The following is an 18155-nucleotide window of genomic DNA, read 5'->3' as shown; positions in this document are numbered from 1 at the left end:
GTCCACGAATGTCTTTCGTAGCTTGTCCATTTGCAGCACTTTCTGGTCAACTATAATCCTTTGACGGATGACAGTCTCACAGAAGAAATTGTAGCTGTCACTGAATGGTTTTTCAGTTCTGAAAAACACACGCACATAAACACAAACCATGTGTAAACTGTTGCAGCCATGTCATATTTACATAATCATCCAATCAAGATTATCTAAACTTGTCTTTTCCGCCAATTTTTCCTGAATAAAATGATCAAATAGGTTTTAAGAACTACAGTTAAACAAACTAAAGACTATGTTGTTTGTCAATGCCTCATATTGAAATGTACAATGTGTCATAAAATGTTTAAGCTGCGGTCAATTTTCCCCTGAAATTTCTACTGAAGATGTACAGAAAGTAAATTGAATGCTGTTCTTGAACTGTTTGGAGTACAGGCATGGCTGGGGTCTCCTTTGAAAGTTGACAACCTGCATTGTCACCCAGTGCAGTCAGAATTACTCTAGGTGCTACTGGCACAGAGTTATTTATGTTGGAACACACTGAATTAGGAGGAATTTTATTCTCGCCTAAATTTTTTCCCTAATAAAACACCTGAAAATTAGTGTGGCAGCACTGTGACAGCTTGAAACACAACAAGGCAACAGCCTGGGGTCTTACATAGTTCAGGACAAAATTGCAGAGCAATATTACAAGAAATGAGTGTTTCACACGTTTTTGTACTAATATGCCCAATTATGTCAATTTTGGACACCCTATGTACACCCTGGGCAAAAATGGTATATGGTCGTTTATTAGCCCTTTTTCACATTATTTTCACTCCAAAAACTCATAAAGAACTCAAAAAATCACTTCAGATAAGCTTCAGTGTGGATCTTGATCTGAATCAGAGGCTCAGACGGAGACAGAGAAAAGTTGCAGCTCCTGGCCGCAGCAGGAGAGCAGGAGGTGTGAAAAATCACACAGGGCCGCTAAAACCCGCCTCTCGGCTATTCAGCAAGCTCATTGGCTACATGCCCTGTCAGTCAAACGTTTCCTCCGGTGTCATTTTGCTCAGAATTTACTGATGAAATGAGGGTCACCAGATCCATCGGTCTCGGCAACGGTTGGCTGTTTAGGCTTCGGAGGCAGCGATGAGTCACTTGATTGGTTGAAATGCGGTTGGGATCGAAAGCAGAGGCTCCAGTCGCCATTTTCTGACCGAGATCGTGAGGATAACAGAAAGCTTCATAAAATTATGGATAAAAATGCAGTGAATTATGGAACGCGCAGCGCCACCATGCGCCGCGTGGACACGCACGGAGCCGAGCTATTTGTGGATTATTTACTTATTTCTAGACATGTTTTGGACAAAATATGATACTTGCCAGTATTGTCTGGATGACTACTCTTGGATTATGGCCGGTTTTTGTGGATTATTTTCATCGTTTACCGGTAAAAGACCATCGAAAGGTGAGTTATGCCCTTTATGTGTCCCTTTAAATTTTTGTTGTTTGTTTTAGAAATGTGTTTATATTACCCGCTGTGGTAATCACATCTGAAAGTGGTTTATACCGGCGGATTCATGAGACTCTAAGCTTTCCATGGATGTATAGTGTTTCTATCGTCCCGTTTGAAGCTAAAAATGCTTTTGCCGTTAAACTTCAGCCGGCCATTTTGGGCCCGAATACGGGCCTGTGCGGCGTAAGGGGTCATTGTAATAACTCATGCTTCATCTGGGGTTGCAGTACTTGTTTCCATAGGCCTTGACAAAAACTTTGTGTACTGTACATAACAGGTCCTGTGGTACCGCACCTCCAGGGCCACACTGTCTTTTTCTTTAATGTGCAAAAGCACGCTGGTGTCCTCCTTCAGCTCAGCAGCTTTCTGCAACCGGAGAAAGCCACTGTCTAACGCAGGTTGTGTAAGTTTCCCACCGTTTTCGTGTAAAGTCCTGCACGTCTTCGCCCTGGACATCTGTGAGATGCATATAGCATCGTTTCGATCCTTTTTTAGGAATTTTGGAAGGCGGTTTCCTTGTCTTTTCATCATCTTTGCTCATATCTGTGGTAGATACAGTCGACGCCATGTTGTTTTGATCTGAGCAACAGAGCTCGGCTCCTATTGGTCCACGTTTTTTTAAGGCATTTATGTCCCTGGTTCTTTTATTTTTAGTTGCATGAAATGGTCATTTTGATTGGCTTATCAGACTGATAAACTCTACATTTAATTTTTGGCAATGTGTAAATGAGGAAAATATTTTTACTTAAAAAAGAGGGTAAGTACATCTTAAATAGCTGTATTTTTCACTTAAGCCAAATATGCTATAGCACATATTTGGCATTTTAAACAAACTAAACAGCAAGGAATGTAATTCGAAATTGGTTGAGATGTGATCATCACAGTAGACTTTCCTGACAGGCTCCAGGAGGTGTAACTTCACAGCACTAACATAGAAGCTGCACTGTAAGGTAGCAGCCATTGAAGAATCTAAACATATAAATCAGTGAATTGCTTTTCCAAAACTAAAACCTACGGTGGCACTGAGAGCTCACACTGGAACTAAAAGAAAAAAATGCATAAATGGGCAAAACCAGGAAAACTAAGAAAAAACTGAATTCATAAAGAAATCCACCAGATCATGAAGCTATACTATGTTCTCTGCATAAGAAAATGATCACGTTTCACATATTATTCAAGATATGTGCACTGCTTTTGTATGTGGTTGTGTTTTCTGTAGTTACAGCCCATTTCTCTATTTACTTGAGTTCTGAAGTTTACAGTTCAATGACCCCAGTAACGTTACATAAAAAAGCATTACCATTACCAAACACACAAGGCCTCACTTTGAAAGCTGTCCTTGTTTTGCAGGGCACAGACCAGAGTTCAAATAAATACAAACAGATTTATTGAAAGCTCTTTGGGTTAAGAGGTGAGTAGGGATGAAGGTAACGGAAGGTGAAGGCAGAGGGCTGAGGGAAGCTGAGAAGGGGCTGAAAGAAGAAAACAAGCTGAAGGTTGGCAGAGGCACCCGAGCAGGGGAGAGGGTAAAAGAGTGAGCGTGGATGGGAGGACGAGGTGCAGGACAACTGGTGGCAGGAGAGGCAAGGCCTGAGCGATGCTGGTTGAGCTGCTGGTAAGCTTATGGTTTGGTGAAACAGGCAAGCAGACGGAGAGGTAGAAGATAGGAGACACAAGGAGTCAAAAGTTGAAGTAAAAATACACCTTTATTGAAAAGTAACAAAGTACATTTGCGGTAGTTAAGTGCAGTTTTAAGGTACCTGCACTTTACTTCCAATCCACTATATTTTAAAGGGAAATATACTTTCAACTCTGCAACATTTATTTGACTGTTTTATTTCCTTTAAAGATAAATATTTTACACACTAGATAGAACAAGCCTTTAAAATAAAAAAACTGTTAAAGATTAAACCAGTTTCCAACTTTTATTAGCTTCTTACAAAGAGCAGAGTACTTGCGTTCACAGTGACAGTGCTATAAACAACACTACCAAATAATCGTCTCACATGGTTTCATTTTTATGTTCAAATTCTGAAATATCTCACCAAACATTAAAGGTTAGTGAAAAAGTCAGAACATTTTACCCAGTATTAGAATTTTCTTTATTCATGCTTGGAGCCCTCATATCTGCTGTTCCATCCATTTATCCCAGCTGACTTGCAGTGAAGGCAGGGGAGACCTTGGACAAGTCACCAGTCCGTCACAGGACAACACAGACAAACAAGCACACTCACATTGACACCTACAGACAATTTAGAATTAACCTCAGCATGATTTTGGACTCTGGGAGGAATCCAGAGTACCTGGAGAAAATTCACGCATACACAGGGAGAACATGCAAACTCCACACAGATATAACCTAGGCCGGGACGCAATCCAGGGACTTTCTACCTACAAGGCAACAGTGTTAACCACCGACCCACTATCTGCTGTCTCTGTATATAAAACTATATATAATGTAGTTAAAACCAGCTCCACCTGCAGAAGTTACAACAGCAACATGCTGCCCATTGATGCTTTAATATTTGAAATACAATAATGTCATATATAATTCTACATTGGTCAAAGGGACAAAACCATGACTTTTACTTGAATGCTTTTACTACATTTTGCTGCCGTGTCTTTTTACTTACATGTGATTTCTCATGAAAGACTTTTGCTTGAAGTACTTTTACTTTGCTGTATACATACTATTACTTGGAATTAAAAATGCAACACAAAACAGTTAAAAAAGCATTAATACCACACTGAGTGACAAACTGAAGAATGTAATGAAGAGCAGAAGGAAACCAGGGGCTGAAATACTGCTGAGATAATGAGTAGATAGGAGACAGGTGTGTAGACTGATGATCAATCAGGAGACAGAGGAGCAACACACACATATGACCACACAAACAGAAGGACAGACAGACGATGCAACACACGAGACACAAGATGTGAACAGGAGTCATAGCCAAGACAGTGACAGTTAAATTATTATTTATCGCATTAGAACCAAACAACAAATGATAGATAGTGTATTAATTTAAAATTCCAGGACTCAGAGTCTGAAGCTGATGGAGGATATTGATCTTTATGGTCTTCATGGAAAAGCGGTTTACAGGAAAAGGCTCAGGGCCATATGGTTTCTAACTTGATAATGAACTGTACAAAAAATGCAGAGGCATTTGTGGGGAAAAAATCCTGGATCCCATCCTGAGAAGAATAACTCGTACACTCATGCCAAGTTCAGTAACCACTGATATCAATAGACTGATCTGTGTAAGTCTGGACTAAAAACAACTGAACAGAAGACTTTTGTCACACTAGAAACAATGCTGCACAGAATTTAGTCATGCAGTTTCTATAAAGACTTAACTATTGTTGCTGTGACACAAAAATGAAACACAGACACATAAGACACACATAATGTGTAGATCATTTATTTTTGCACATATTCTGTAGGTTTTATCTTATAAGAGCATTCCTGGTGATTATTCCAATCACAATTTGGATATAATCCACCTACATGCATTCATCCAAATATACTCAAAATACATATAAAAGTGTTTGAGTATATTTGGCATAATTTCAGTGATCTTTGAGATGAGCTGAACCATCAGTGAAAGCAACATAATGGTCTTATTGTGGAGAAATACTCAGAACTGTCCGGATGCTGTGGAACAAAAGCAAAACACAAATTTCAAAACAGTAATTTTTGATTCATGTAGCTCGATATTAAAAGATGAATGGTGATGGAGTATAGGTGTATACCATTTGCCGTGCTTCATCAGTTCAATGGCGTCGTTGACCTGGGCCAAAGTCATCTTGTGAGTGATGAACTCATCCAGCTTTATCTTCTTGTTCAGGTAGGCTTTGACCATCTCAGGCACGCCATCCTTACTCTTAAATCCTGGGCCACAAAAAAACCCGAAAATAATTAAATTAAAACAAATACTTTGATGTTACTAATTGATGGAATGATGGCAAAGATAGAGCATCAAACTGTCTGGCTGCTGTCACAACACAAGCAGTATCTGTCAGATAATATGGGCTGAAAGGCCTTTGATTAAACTCACATAGCCAGACTATTCTCTTGCACTGACAGTGCTGTGTAGAATGGTCTGGTTGCACCTCATAATCTTTCTGCTATACAAGGATAAAATGCTGTAGCATGGTTGCATTTCTCCAAACCCATCACAGTTGTCTTGGTTGGGGCTAAGAACAGGGTGGACCAACAGAATCTACTCAAAATAGTGACTGGGGAAATGTGTTGGTGGAACTTTCGGTCACAGAGAGGTGAGCACTACAATTATAAATTAATTCATCCAAACCAATAGAAAAAAAACTGCACACTTAAAACCTTTCACAAAATTTAAAATTTTCAGTATGTGAGTGTGCTGATCACATGTTGTTCCTGTATCCTGTAATATGGGTATTCAGAAATCAGTAACAATGGAGAAGAAATGGAAATAAACAAGAGAAGAATGCAGGGCTGGATGAGCTTAACTAATTTATTTCCCCGGTCTACTTCAGAGGTTTTCCATTAATCTCCCCCTCACAATTATCTTTTCCAGTCCTTTACTTTTCCCAGTTAGTGTTGTCGTACACCCTTTGCCCCTTGCAGTCTCCCTGCTCTTAGTCTCTGTTAAAAAAAATCTCTTCCTTTCTCTTATCGGCTGGCCTCCTCGTCGTCACTGTTGTCTCCTTGTGGGTTCACTAGGCAGGCCGTAACAGTTTGTCTCACCTCCAAACAGGGATCCCTTCCATGTACGTCCGGCAATAAGTTGAATGGGACGAGCAGCAAAGTCATGCATGTCTGTCCAGCCAACAATCACGGAAACACCCCAACCTTTGACACAAGACTCCAAAGCACTGCGCTACATGGAGAAACAGCACAAAGTCAATGGACTTGTAAAAACGGGTTCAGTTCTAAAATATACATAAACAAATCTGCCTTACCATGACTCCCACATTACCACAGCATTCCAGGGAGTAGTCCACTCCTCCATTGGTCATCTCAAACAGCACTTCATTGATGGGTTTATTGTAATCTTTGGGATTCACAAACTCGTTCGCACCAAACACCTTGGCCTTCTCAAACTTCTCTGGATTGATATCAACAGCTATAATTCTCTTTGCTCCAGCAACATAACAGCCCATGACTGCAGCCAAACCCACAGCTCCCAGACCGAACACAGCACATGTGGATCCTGGTTCAACCTGAAGGGAAAACGACTGGGAGTTGGACTTTTCACTGCTATGTTCCAACTACTGCGGAGCCACAGACAGAATGTTTCATGTCAGATATTTGACCAAACAAATACACTACTGTTAAAAAATTTGCGGTCACTTGAAAATGCCCTTATTTTTGAAAGAAAAGCATTTTTTTCAATGAAGATAACATTAAAATAATTAGAAATGCAGTGTAGACATTGTTAATGTGGTAAATGGCTATTCTGGCTGCAAACGGCTGATTTTTAATAGAATATCTACATAGAGGTACAGAGGAACATTTCCAGCAACCATCACTCCTGTGTTCTAATGCTACATTGTGTTAGCTAATCGTGTTGAAATAATTGATGATTAGAAAACCCTTGTGCATTTATGTTAGCACATGAATAAAAGTATGAGTTTTCATGGAAAACATGAAATTGTCTGGGTGACCCTTTTGAACAGTAGTGTATGTGATGCCAGTATGAACACAAATAAAGTGTAAATACATGTTGAACCATCCAACACACATACTTTAGCAGTATTAACTGCTGCTCCATATCCAGTGCAGATCCCACAGCCGAGGAGACAGACTTTGTCCAGAGGAGCAGCAGGATCAATCTTGGCCACAGCGATCTGGTTCATCACAGTGTACTCTGAGAAGGTGCTGGTTCCCAAAAACTGCAGCACCTTCTTGCCCTTACAGGTAAACCTGGTATCGTCTAATGACATCACATCATAACGCTCAGCAGCCCTGAACAGAAATGAATTACAGTGATTTGAAATGTATGCATTGCATTTTTCTGTCCTGGGTTCTTGTTACTAGAATAAAATGAAAGGTACAATGTGTTCCATTTCTGAAAGTTCTTCTATGTATATACTGACTACTAAACCACATGTATAAGCATGGAGCTTAAATTGGTCATATGCCACCCAACAAGTCTATGACTTTATGAGAAGCTAATGTAGCATACTGGGGAGCAGAACATTCCAGAGCAATACACAAAGATCCAAAGACCCTTTTTCAAAGCTGTAAATTTGGTAAGACACCATTTCAGAGGACATCTGCTGATCAGATGTTTACTAATAAAGGACCACTAACAGCTGTTTTGGAGACAACAGGATGCCTCCTACTTCCACCAGAATCTGATAAGGGTCAAAAATTGTCAACTGTGAGGAAAACCACACCTCTGCAGAAGAGGATTGGCATTCTGACCTTCTGACCTCCCTACCCAACACACAGAACTTTCTACACAGGAATGAATTGAACAGCTTAAATAAGAACATCAAGGAAATGCAGCATCACCACAGTGATAATCTGAACTCAGCCTCTGTTACCAGATTGATCTGAACCAGTATGGAAGAACGCATCAAATCTGAAATGTTTGTGGTCCAAATATTCAGATATTGGGGTCCAGTGCTAGTTGTAATGTTATTTTCTGTCTCCTGAGCCTGTGCCATTTGGAGGGAAGTGATATACAGTATATCTTGTCACTGGAAGTACTTTGCTCTGTTCAAACATAAAAATGTTACCTTACTACAGGTATTTGTTTCAAAAGCTTTATGTTGTGAAACACTGAGATTTGGAAATTTGTGTTTCTTGTGCCTTAACTTGTCATTTTGTAAAGATGTTTCATATTTTTGCTTTTCTTTATTTTTTTATTTAGAAATTCCAGAATTTGCACGTTATTTTACATTTTTGTCTGTCTGACCACATCATTTCCAAAAAATAAATCAGACGTTACAATCAAACAGTTACTCAGTACTTGAGTAGTCTTTTCACTAAATACTTTTTTACTCTTACTTGAGTAATTTTTGGGATGACTACTTTTTACTTAATTTTTGCTACATTAATAAAGAAAAAAAGAGCTCACCATCCTTTTTCACACTGGTTGGTCTTCGGACTCTTACAGAAACGGCAGTCTCCACACTGAGAGATGAACAGAGGGATGACTGCGTCTCCTGAAAGATGAAAACAATTTGACATGTTAAATGAACTTCAGGCTAATTTACAAGAAGAGAACAGATTGGAAACAGTTTTTTTTTCTTGAACTGGACTGAGTGGAGAAAGAAATATGGGCCATCACTCAAATTAAACAGGGGATGTTGTAAGCTTTAGCTGACCTGGCTGAAATTCAGTGACACCTGGACCGACACTTTCTATGATGCCAGCTCCCTCATGGCCAAGGACTGCTGGGAACCCATCTTTATTCATCCCCTCAAATAGGTGGTACAGATCTGTGTGGCACACCCCAGTTGCCACAATCTGCACAAAAGACAACAAACATAAAATGAAATTACAGAAGATTCTTTTGAACACAGATATTGTTTTTTCTGCGTAGCTATATTAGTTATATCATTTGCTAAACCCTTTCTGTGAACAGCAAGAGTTAAGAGGGAGGTGTAGGGATTACAAAACTAAAGAGCTGAAGTGTAAGGAATGGATTGAACTCCAATTTTAGATGTTACAATATAAAGCACTATTGCTGGTATGTTAAGCTAAATACCTAGCCTGCTCCTTGTGTCCCCCACAGCCCATGATAGATAATCAGATGAGCAGCATGAGCCAGCATATCACCGAAGTTATGAAATGCCCCCCCCTTCACTGACGTTTTGTTAAGTACTCCCAGGACACCTCAGAGAGGCTTAACAGTTGGCTGTGGTGTCTCAGAGTCCCCCTTCCATGCCAGCTCCCACCCTCCACCATCTCCACGAGCAGAACATTCCAAAATAACTGCACAATCCATACCGTATTGTGATGTTCAGTGGACCCAGGCTCTGTACATGCAAGCTCCAGGTAGTGACAACACTGATACCACCTACCCTATTTAGGCCCCCAACTGGCGGCCATCTCTCAATTGTCCAATCTGTCCATCTGTCCGATTGAGAGATGGCCGCCAGGCCATCCCAGAGGAAAATTTTACTGCTCAAAGCTTGCTCTTCTACAACTCAGGAGACAAATTTGAGATTCTCATGTCAGCCTCATTTTAGTTTCTATTTTGTCTAAAGGTTTCTCATATGTTTCTCCTAAAATTCACTAGGTGAGACAGGATAATTAGAGGGAGTCATACTTGAGACTTGTGGGAGATACCTTGCTAATCTCAATACAGTGTGTTTAATGGCTCCTTTATTTCTCCTCTGGAAAAGAAAATGAACAATAGTGGAGCTCCTACGGAGCAATATGTGAGATTCACTCACACATGAACATGACAGACTCAGAATCGAACCCCGATTATCTGGGTGTGAGACAGCCACTCTACCCACTGAGCTATGCCACCCTATGCATATATTAAATTGCACACACACACACCTTATAAATGCTGCAACAAATAAGAAGTTGCCAGAATACAGCCTAAACATCTTGAGGCACTTATAATAATATATGGTGACTTCAATCATGTCACCCTAGTCTGGGAATACCCAGACTGCCTGTGCACTCATTGTCATTTCGTTTACTAGGCAGTCTGGCGACCTGGGGTTGAATTTGTCCCTGAGTCAGGGATCCAATCACAGGACGGGGAGGGACAGTTAGACGATGACGCACACTAAGCGACTACGCGCAATGCATGATGGGTTGTTTGAGAAGAAGCGTTACCTTTGTTGTCGTGTTTCCGAAGGAACAAGCTAGTGGACTCGGTGGGTTTGGGCAGGTCTTTTTCAAAGTCCTCGGTGTCTTGGACGGGGTGGGTTCACGTTGTCTTTTCGATACGCTGCTTAACCGGACGTTCTCTTCCCATTGCCTGAATAAAGGAAAGTCTTTTTCAAGCCGACCGAGTGTGGAGGTGCAGCGCTGGCAGCATCTGTTTGACTGCTCCGGCTCCGGGGTGACTATCAGGTCCATCATCGCTAACCTATCTGATATGGTCGGCGTTGTTTTTGACACAAACATATCTGTGGAGTGTGCATAAACACGGGGTCCACTTTCCCTCATGTTTACTTTACATAAACGGCAAGAATCGTCCGGCGACATGGCGAAAGAAGCAAACACATGAGCAAACACAGCAATGATTCTTTTTCGTGGTGCTGCCGTCGCTCTGCATTTACGTCAGCGGCTAGCAGTGACACGATTGGCTGTGAGCTTCAACTGCCCCAGACTGACTGACATATGCAGCGCCCAATCAACGGCTGTGGAAAATTTTAAACTGCTCCACCCCTACAAGAAAATGAATAGCAGGTACCCAGCCTGTATCTCACTTGAGATTCAGGCTGGTGGTAGCCAGCCTAATGTCACCCTCTCCTCCCACTTGACTGGATTTATCATTCTAAACACCACGGATCATCCACTCATAATATCGTGATGGGCCTCTCTCTGGACTGCAGGACGGAAAGATATAGAAGATCTTTGTACCCACAGTGATCAGGCTTTATAATTCTATAGCAAATAGTAGATGAGCTGACAGACAAATGAATTTCCCTTTTGGGATGAATAAAGTAATCTGAATCTTTATTAATTAATTAAAAAAAATATCATGTGGATTACAATAAAGTCAACATGCTAGATGATTAAAAACAACCAAAACGTTGATCTGAGTCTGAGAATTCAATGAGCGCGTGTGGAGATCTCTTCATTTGTTCTCTCTGAGCTTAGTATGAGATGCATGAACTGAAGCTGGGATGAGAATAGATGGAGTTCTTAGAGAGAGCTCTCTGATTTCTCTGCCTGAGATCACAAAGAGACACAAAAGTTGAGAAACTCTGAGAATTATATGAGAGCTTGTTAAGATCTCTTCTGAAACTTTAAAGGAGACTAAACTGAGATTTAGTGCATCTTATTGCTCAGGAGAAAAAAATGAGACACAGGAGAAATAAGCCTTAGTCTCAGTTTGGCGTCATACAGATCTCAAAGTTGTCTAGGAGAAGTAAATGAAACATTTTTGAGATCTCTTTTTGAATTTTCTTTTCCTCTGGGATCTCTCAATTGTCCTTCGACCTTCAAAAAATTCCTGGATCCAGACGGTGATTCGGATCACCTCCACAATCTAATCGATTCTTATTCTTGCTCTTCCGGACATCCTGTAAAAATTTGGTGAAAATCCGTCCACGACTTTTTGAGTTATGCTCTTAACAGACAAACAGACAGACAGACAGACAGACAGACAGACACACACACACACACACACACAGACGGACAGACAGACAAACGGCATGGCGGAGGTATGCGCTCTCTGAGTGCTTTTCTAGTTCTGTCTGTGACTGACTGTTAATTTTTTTTTAAAATCTGCTGATTATTGTGTCAAGTTTGTGGTAGACCAGACTTATTAACCACCTCCACTGCACTTTTGAGTTCTAATGTCTCACTAAATGCAAATGTCACTCATTCACTAATTCTTACTTATAAGCACAGTGACACATCTGCGTATATGTATGGGCCTTGTTGTGGACATCTCTCACCTTGATGCGGACCTCGTTGGCCTGAGGTGGAGCCACTTCAATTTCTTCAATCACCAGAGGCTTGTTGGGCTCCCAGGCAACTGCTGCCTTGCACTTGATGACCTACAGAAGCAGTGATGTTGGCATGAAATTTCACATTTCTATGTGCTGCAGGGGTTTCACTAAACCAGGATGGCACTCTGAGAACTACCCACTAATACGTGTTCATTTTGAAATGCATTAAAATCCAAATTATTATTTCTTTGTATTATGCTTGGCTGTACTGTGGTTAAAAATGTCACTCCCCAGATGCTTTAATGTCAAAGGAAACACTCATTTAAAGGCATCAAAGTGACTTACTTGCATTTTTTTGATTGCATGTAAACAGCACAGTAAAGAGTACACTGTCTTACATACAGTTGGTCCGTAAAAAAATGAAACATCATATAAAACGCAACAGTTTAAGGTCCAGATGTGTTATTTGGCAAACCCTTCATTTGACAGAACAGTATAATTTAGTTTAGGCTTGGCACATTTACTATTACTGACTAAACCATTGAGTTATTCAGCTGTTATGATGGAGTCCCTACAGTGAGTTTTTTTGGCTTCCACTTTTATCGTTATTGGCCTCCTACCACTTTGTCTTTGCCAGAATCAACAATTGCACAAGATTGCTTGGAAATTTTCAAATGGGTTGAATCAGGACACGAAACCACGTAGGCACGGGGAGAACATGCAAACTCCACACAGAAAGCTCTCAGGCTGAAATTGAAATGCAGGACCTTCTGGCTGTGACCACTGTTTCGGTGTGCCAGCCGGGTGGAATAAACATGCATATGGAACTACATATACATTAATAACAACATATGAGAGCACTGAAACACTTTTGGTTGCATTTATAAATATTAGTGCATTTATTAGAGTCACCCAGCCAAACCTAACCACTAAATTAACCTCGCAAACAGTCAAATACAACATTTATGATCACTTGAATGTTTTAAATCCAAATAAAATCTGTTTTGCATAGATTTGTTTTACTACCTACTTTGCTGAAGTTTAAAGTATTCCACTTTGAAAAGCACAATCAAACATCACAGCTAATATGAGTACTCTCCTATAGAATTCTGTACCTACCTTACCAGCTGTAGCCATATCTGCAGCAATGATAGGACTCAAACAATGAGAGCAGAGTTGAGAAGGACAGGAGTTGCTGGACTGCAGAATGAGAATGAGAACTAGATCTGGATTTGATGTTTAAATACTGCTGCTGGGTAAGGAGTTATGCAAACATTCAGATGGGCTGAGACTTTGAGGATTTAAGATTATGGTTGGACACCGGAAATTACTGATGGCTGTAAAAAAAAATGAAAAGAAAGAAAGAAAAAAACAAAAGAGGAGAAAATAGAAAAAGAAAGAGTGGCATAGACAGAAATTTTTTTTAGATCAGTTCTTGGTGTTTTTAAGGCAAACTTTATTTGAATGATGGTGAAAAGCTATTTAAATGATAAGTGCCATTTTAACACTTTATATTACATGCAGTCCAAGTGCATACTGCCACAGTCCTTATTAGATGAGCAGCAGCAGCTGCGGGATCTGCTGCAGCTCATCACCAATCTCTCATCCCCCGTGACTATACATAGTCCGGCACTGCACTGCGCAAAGCATCGGATTGTTCTCCTCCACTTCCCGTCTCCATGCAGCGAGACACATGAACAGAACCAATGGAGCAGCACGCCCTTCTCCCTCCCCCCCACCGCCCACCAGACAGTGGGCGTCACCTGCCCCACCCCCCGACCGCCAGTGACGTGCGGTCAGGGGAGGCAGGTGAGGCACGGCCTCACCTGTCATCATGACAATTAAAAAAAAGAAAAAAGAAAGTGTATGTCGTTGTTTCTCTCTCTGGTGTCCGTGATGTGCAGGTGAAGGAGAGATGTCCGTGACACTGACTTTCTTTAAAAGTACTTTATTAAAGGAAAGAGCAGCATCAGTACAGACAGAACCTGCCTGGAAGGAGTCGGCCAATTGAATCCCTGCCGACAGTGACCAGTAATCAGGTTTTATAGGTTTTAACATGTAATACATGTAACAGATCAGATACCACATGTACATAAATAAATATTAATATTTTCCACTGATCTGTGTTAAAAATGCATTTGCAGTATGACTACGCATTTCTGACATTTTATTGAGTAAAAATTGCCGAATTTGAGTTTTTCCAATCAAATCTAGGGCAGAAACCCCGGGTGAGGCAGGGGCAAACTGTGCCTCACGTCTGACTGCATGATCCAATACAAAGTGGGTTGCATGACGCATGCCTGTTTCTGTTCCTCAGCATATCGCCAATATGGACTTTACAGAAATATTCGTTATACACCATGACTTTCTGCAGTCTGTGTAATGTCTTTTATGTATGTGTGAGAGAACTATTCCTGCTGATCGCTGCGATCCAGTGCAGAGAAAAGTCAGCAGGTGAGGCACTCAGTACTCTGCCTCAACTCAAGGGGGCTTACGCAAGCTGGCAGGTGCTTTCTCGCTGCAGTGCTGGCTTCAACAGGGGAAATCCAAAGTCGGTGTCATGCTAAAGCCAGTAGGTCTGCACACATCTCTATACTTTAATTTGTTTACAGTATATATGAATTGCTTAAGGGCTGCACAGTCAATGCAAAATAACTCATGAATGTATCTGTATATAAATAAGCTGCTGGATCCACAGCGGGCTGCACAGCGGTGTAGTGGTTAGCACTTTCACCTTGCAGCAAGAAGATCCCCGGTTCAAATCCCGACCTGGGCCTGGGATCTTTCTGCATGGAGTTTGCATGTTCTCCCTGTGCATGCGTGGGTTTTCTCCGGGTACTCCGGCTTCCTCCCACAGTCCAAAAATATGCTGAGGTTAATTGATTACTCTAAATTGCCCGTAGGTGTGAATGTGAGTGTGATTGTTAGTCTGTATATGTAGCCCTGCGACGGGCTGGCGACCTGTCCAGGGTGTCCCCTGCCTTCACCAGAGTCAGCTGGAATAGGCTCCAGCACCCCCCGCGACCCTAGTGAGGATAAAGCGGTGTATAGAGAATGGATAGATGGATGGATGAATTGCTTAAAACACAAGATGGGTGCTCTATCAGTAGCTATAAAAGAAAGTTCTTCATAGGACAAATATTTTCCTGTGTATATGTTTGTGTTGGTTTGTGAGTGTAATTGAAAGATGAATGCTGATGGATGTGAAGCATTATCAGTAGATGCATGCTGTTGGATGAATCGTGAAATAAGATGCTTTTCTTCAGTTCTTACAATCGTAAATCTGACTCTTGAGGAGTCAGTGCCTCACCAGCCATGAACCTCACCGCACGTCACTGCCGACCGCCCAAACCCCACAAAGAACCAGAGGTGCAGAGCACCGGTGCACGCCTTCCCACTCAACTGCCGTCCCCCTGGGAGCCCGCCAGCTCCATGAAACTGACCCCCCACCCACACAAAAAATCCAAGCAAACAGACTGAGTAGTTAGTGCTGCATTCGTGCTGATTTGTGCCATTAAAATATTTGTTTGTGCTGTTATAATTTCTGAGATATAAAGTTATATTTTTGGGCAGTGATGTCATCATCCCCCAGCTTGCTCCAAAATGAACCAGATTGGTCTACTTTTTTTGTGTGTGTTTTGTTTGTGCTGATTTGTGCCGTTAAAACTTTCGTTTGTGCTGCTATACTTTCTGAAATACTACAAGTTTTATTTTTATGCAATGACAATATTTCCTTCAATGAAGGAAAGATGACGAGCAATGAAGCGATCAACTCGAACAGGCAAGTTTTCGTGTTTGAAAAGGCCATGTTTTATATTTCTGAACTCTTCTTCAACAGTGGCTGAGCTTGCTGTGATGCTGGTGCTTTGGAAGAGAGGGACCATTATTCCTGTCCAGAGTGGTAAGCTACTTGAAAGTCATATTATATGGGGAACAATCTCAGGGAGGAAATGAATATTGTCTCGATCCCCGTTAGCTGCGGCAAGTGGCCTGCTCTCCTCGCATATTTCTGTTACCCAATGTCGAAAGTCTGGATCTCACCACATGGATCCACTGTTTTCATTTCCTCTCTCTTCTTCTGGAATCTGGGCTTTGCGGTATTTCTTGCACCTTTCTGATATGAAAGGGACTCAAGAAGTGCCGTTACCCTCTGCCTCACTGAGGGCAACAGCAATGATAGTACGTAAGATCTGTTTTGCGTGGTCCAAGGATTGCGACTGAAGAAGCTGTGCTAATGACCTGACAAAGAAATCTTTGACATGATGTGCTTTGTTTTTCAAGCAGTCCCACTGGCAGATCATTTTGATGCAGTGTGCAACATCAACCCTGACAAGGGGGAAGTTTTGCAGACTGGTTCTCACGTAAGACATGAAAGCATTCATTAATGTAGGTCTTCAGATCAGGATGAGCAGTGAAAGCTTTGACCAGAGCTCCATGAATGGCCAGGAAAAAATCACTCACAACTTCCTTTGGAACAGCTGCACCTGCACGAATCCATTCTGTCAACCAGTTTGCAATGTCATTAACATCATGTCTCTCTGACAGCATTTGCACCACTGGGACACTGGAGCGGTTGTGTGCTGTGAGAGCGCCTTGATACAGGAAGATATGGCCAGATGTACCATTTGGTCTCACCAGTTTTCTCACTACTGAGCCAGTTGCATCAAAACACACTGTTGGGTAAGATGTCTTGGAGAATGTCTTCTACACGTGTAGCTGAGTTTGACTAGTGAGAGAAAAACTTATCTAGTCCAATGTCTCAAATGCTACCACTGTGAGCTGCACTATATTTTAATAATTGCAAAGATATGATAGGATCTTTGTCCCCTAATTCCAGATCTTTTCTGTTGTTTGGCTTTCCGCAGTGTGGCCAAATTCAGAAGGTGGCTTGGCTCAGGATCTCCAACATCCATTAGATCTGCTGCCTTTGCTGACCTCCATACAGCTGGTTTCATCCTGCCCTCACTCACCTCTTTCTCAATCTGCTCACGCATTTTTCCATGATCTTCCACATCAGATCAGTTATGACATGAGTCCAAGAGCCAGACTTCAAAATTTAGTATTCCTTTTTCTGAGACGGAAAAAGATTGTCTTTGTATTGCACTCATTATGGAATAAATTAAACCCATTCCTCAAAAGGTACTTCAAGCTGAAAAGCTTGACAGTCTTTCCGTCTAGGAGAAATGCAACCTGAGTCTGACTCCGTGTCAACAGTACTTTCAGGATCACTTTCCTGGTCACTGAATTCCAAAGCTGACCAGATGTTATGTCTGTTCAGCTTCACAAAAGTGTCAAAGTCATTTCAAAAAGATATTTTCCAGCAATAACACAGGTAGAACTTCTTCAGATGTTATTACATTAGTTATTATACATGTTATATACATTAACACGTTATAAACGTTGCAGACCACAGACGTCATGAATTTAGGTCAAGGTATTTGCAGGCAGCTGGTGAAAGCCTTGCCACAGAAGGTGGTGTTGATGTCTACGGCGCAGATCACAGACGTCATCAGCATGGGTCATGTGATCGTCTCTAAATAGAAGTCGTAATATCTCAGAAACTGTAGCAGCACAAATGAACATTTTAGCGGCACAAATCAGCACAAACAAAGCACTATAAAAGTAGATTGCCCCATGGGGACAAATAAAGTAAAAAAAAACAGTGTAGTTAATTTTGGGGAAGAGTGGGGATGTCATCACGCAAAAATAAAGCTTGTATCTCAGAAAGTACAGCAGCACAAACGAAAATTTTGATAACACAAATCAGCATAAACGAAGCACTAAAATAGTAGACCAGTCTGATTCATTTTGGAGCAAGCTGGGAGGATGATGACCTCTGAATGACATAAAAAATAATCTTTAATATCTCAAAAACTATAGCAGCGCAAGCAAAAATTTCGACGGCACAAGTCAGCACAAACGAAGCACTAACCACTCAGCCTGTTTGCTTGGATTTTTTTGTGTGGGTGAGGGGTCAGCTTCACTGAGCTGAGCCCACCTCATCTCTGGCCATTGCAGCCGCGCTCCCCCAGGTGCCGACCGCCGCTCGTGTCCTTCCCCCTAGACTGCCGCGCCCCCAGAGCCCGCC

At 41.5% G+C, this 18155-nt stretch overlaps 2 protein-coding genes across 6 annotated transcripts in view; both read right to left on the bottom strand.

Moving 5' to 3' along the window:
- Window positions 1–18155, bottom strand: part of LOC110955846 (alcohol dehydrogenase 1-like) — a 322968-nt gene that overhangs the window by 272252 nt on the left and 32561 nt on the right. The window contains exon 1 of one of the 5 annotated variants that reach the window (XM_051940881.1): window positions 13187–13219. The exons of the other annotated variants lie outside the window; for them this stretch is intronic. Within the exon in view, the coding sequence (XP_051796841.1) occupies window positions 13187–13204 (18 nt within the window). The 5' untranslated portion in view covers window positions 13205–13219. Of the gene's footprint in view, window positions 1–13186; window positions 13220–18155 lie in introns of those variants that run through there. 5 annotated transcript variants of the gene reach the window in all.
- On the bottom strand, window positions 4896–13336 carry LOC110971007 (alcohol dehydrogenase 1-like). The gene is made up of 9 exons (XM_051940996.1): window positions 13187–13336; window positions 12074–12175; window positions 8807–8948; window positions 8557–8644; window positions 7217–7436; window positions 6431–6691; window positions 6216–6348; window positions 5243–5381; window positions 4896–5144 (listed from the first exon to the last, which is right to left on the bottom strand). Exons 1-9 carry the CDS (start codon window positions 13202–13204, stop codon window positions 5111–5113), a joined length of 1137 nt encoding a protein of 378 aa, XP_051796956.1. The 5' UTR covers window positions 13205–13336; the 3' UTR covers window positions 4896–5110.

The sequence above is a fragment of the Acanthochromis polyacanthus genome, chromosome 1, assembly GCF_021347895.1.
Source record: "Acanthochromis polyacanthus isolate Apoly-LR-REF ecotype Palm Island chromosome 1, KAUST_Apoly_ChrSc, whole genome shotgun sequence".
Taxonomy (NCBI): Eukaryota; Metazoa; Chordata; class Actinopteri; family Pomacentridae; genus Acanthochromis; species Acanthochromis polyacanthus.
The sequence above is the reverse complement of the archived record's forward strand: the minus strand, read 5'-3'. Positions and strand labels throughout refer to the sequence as shown.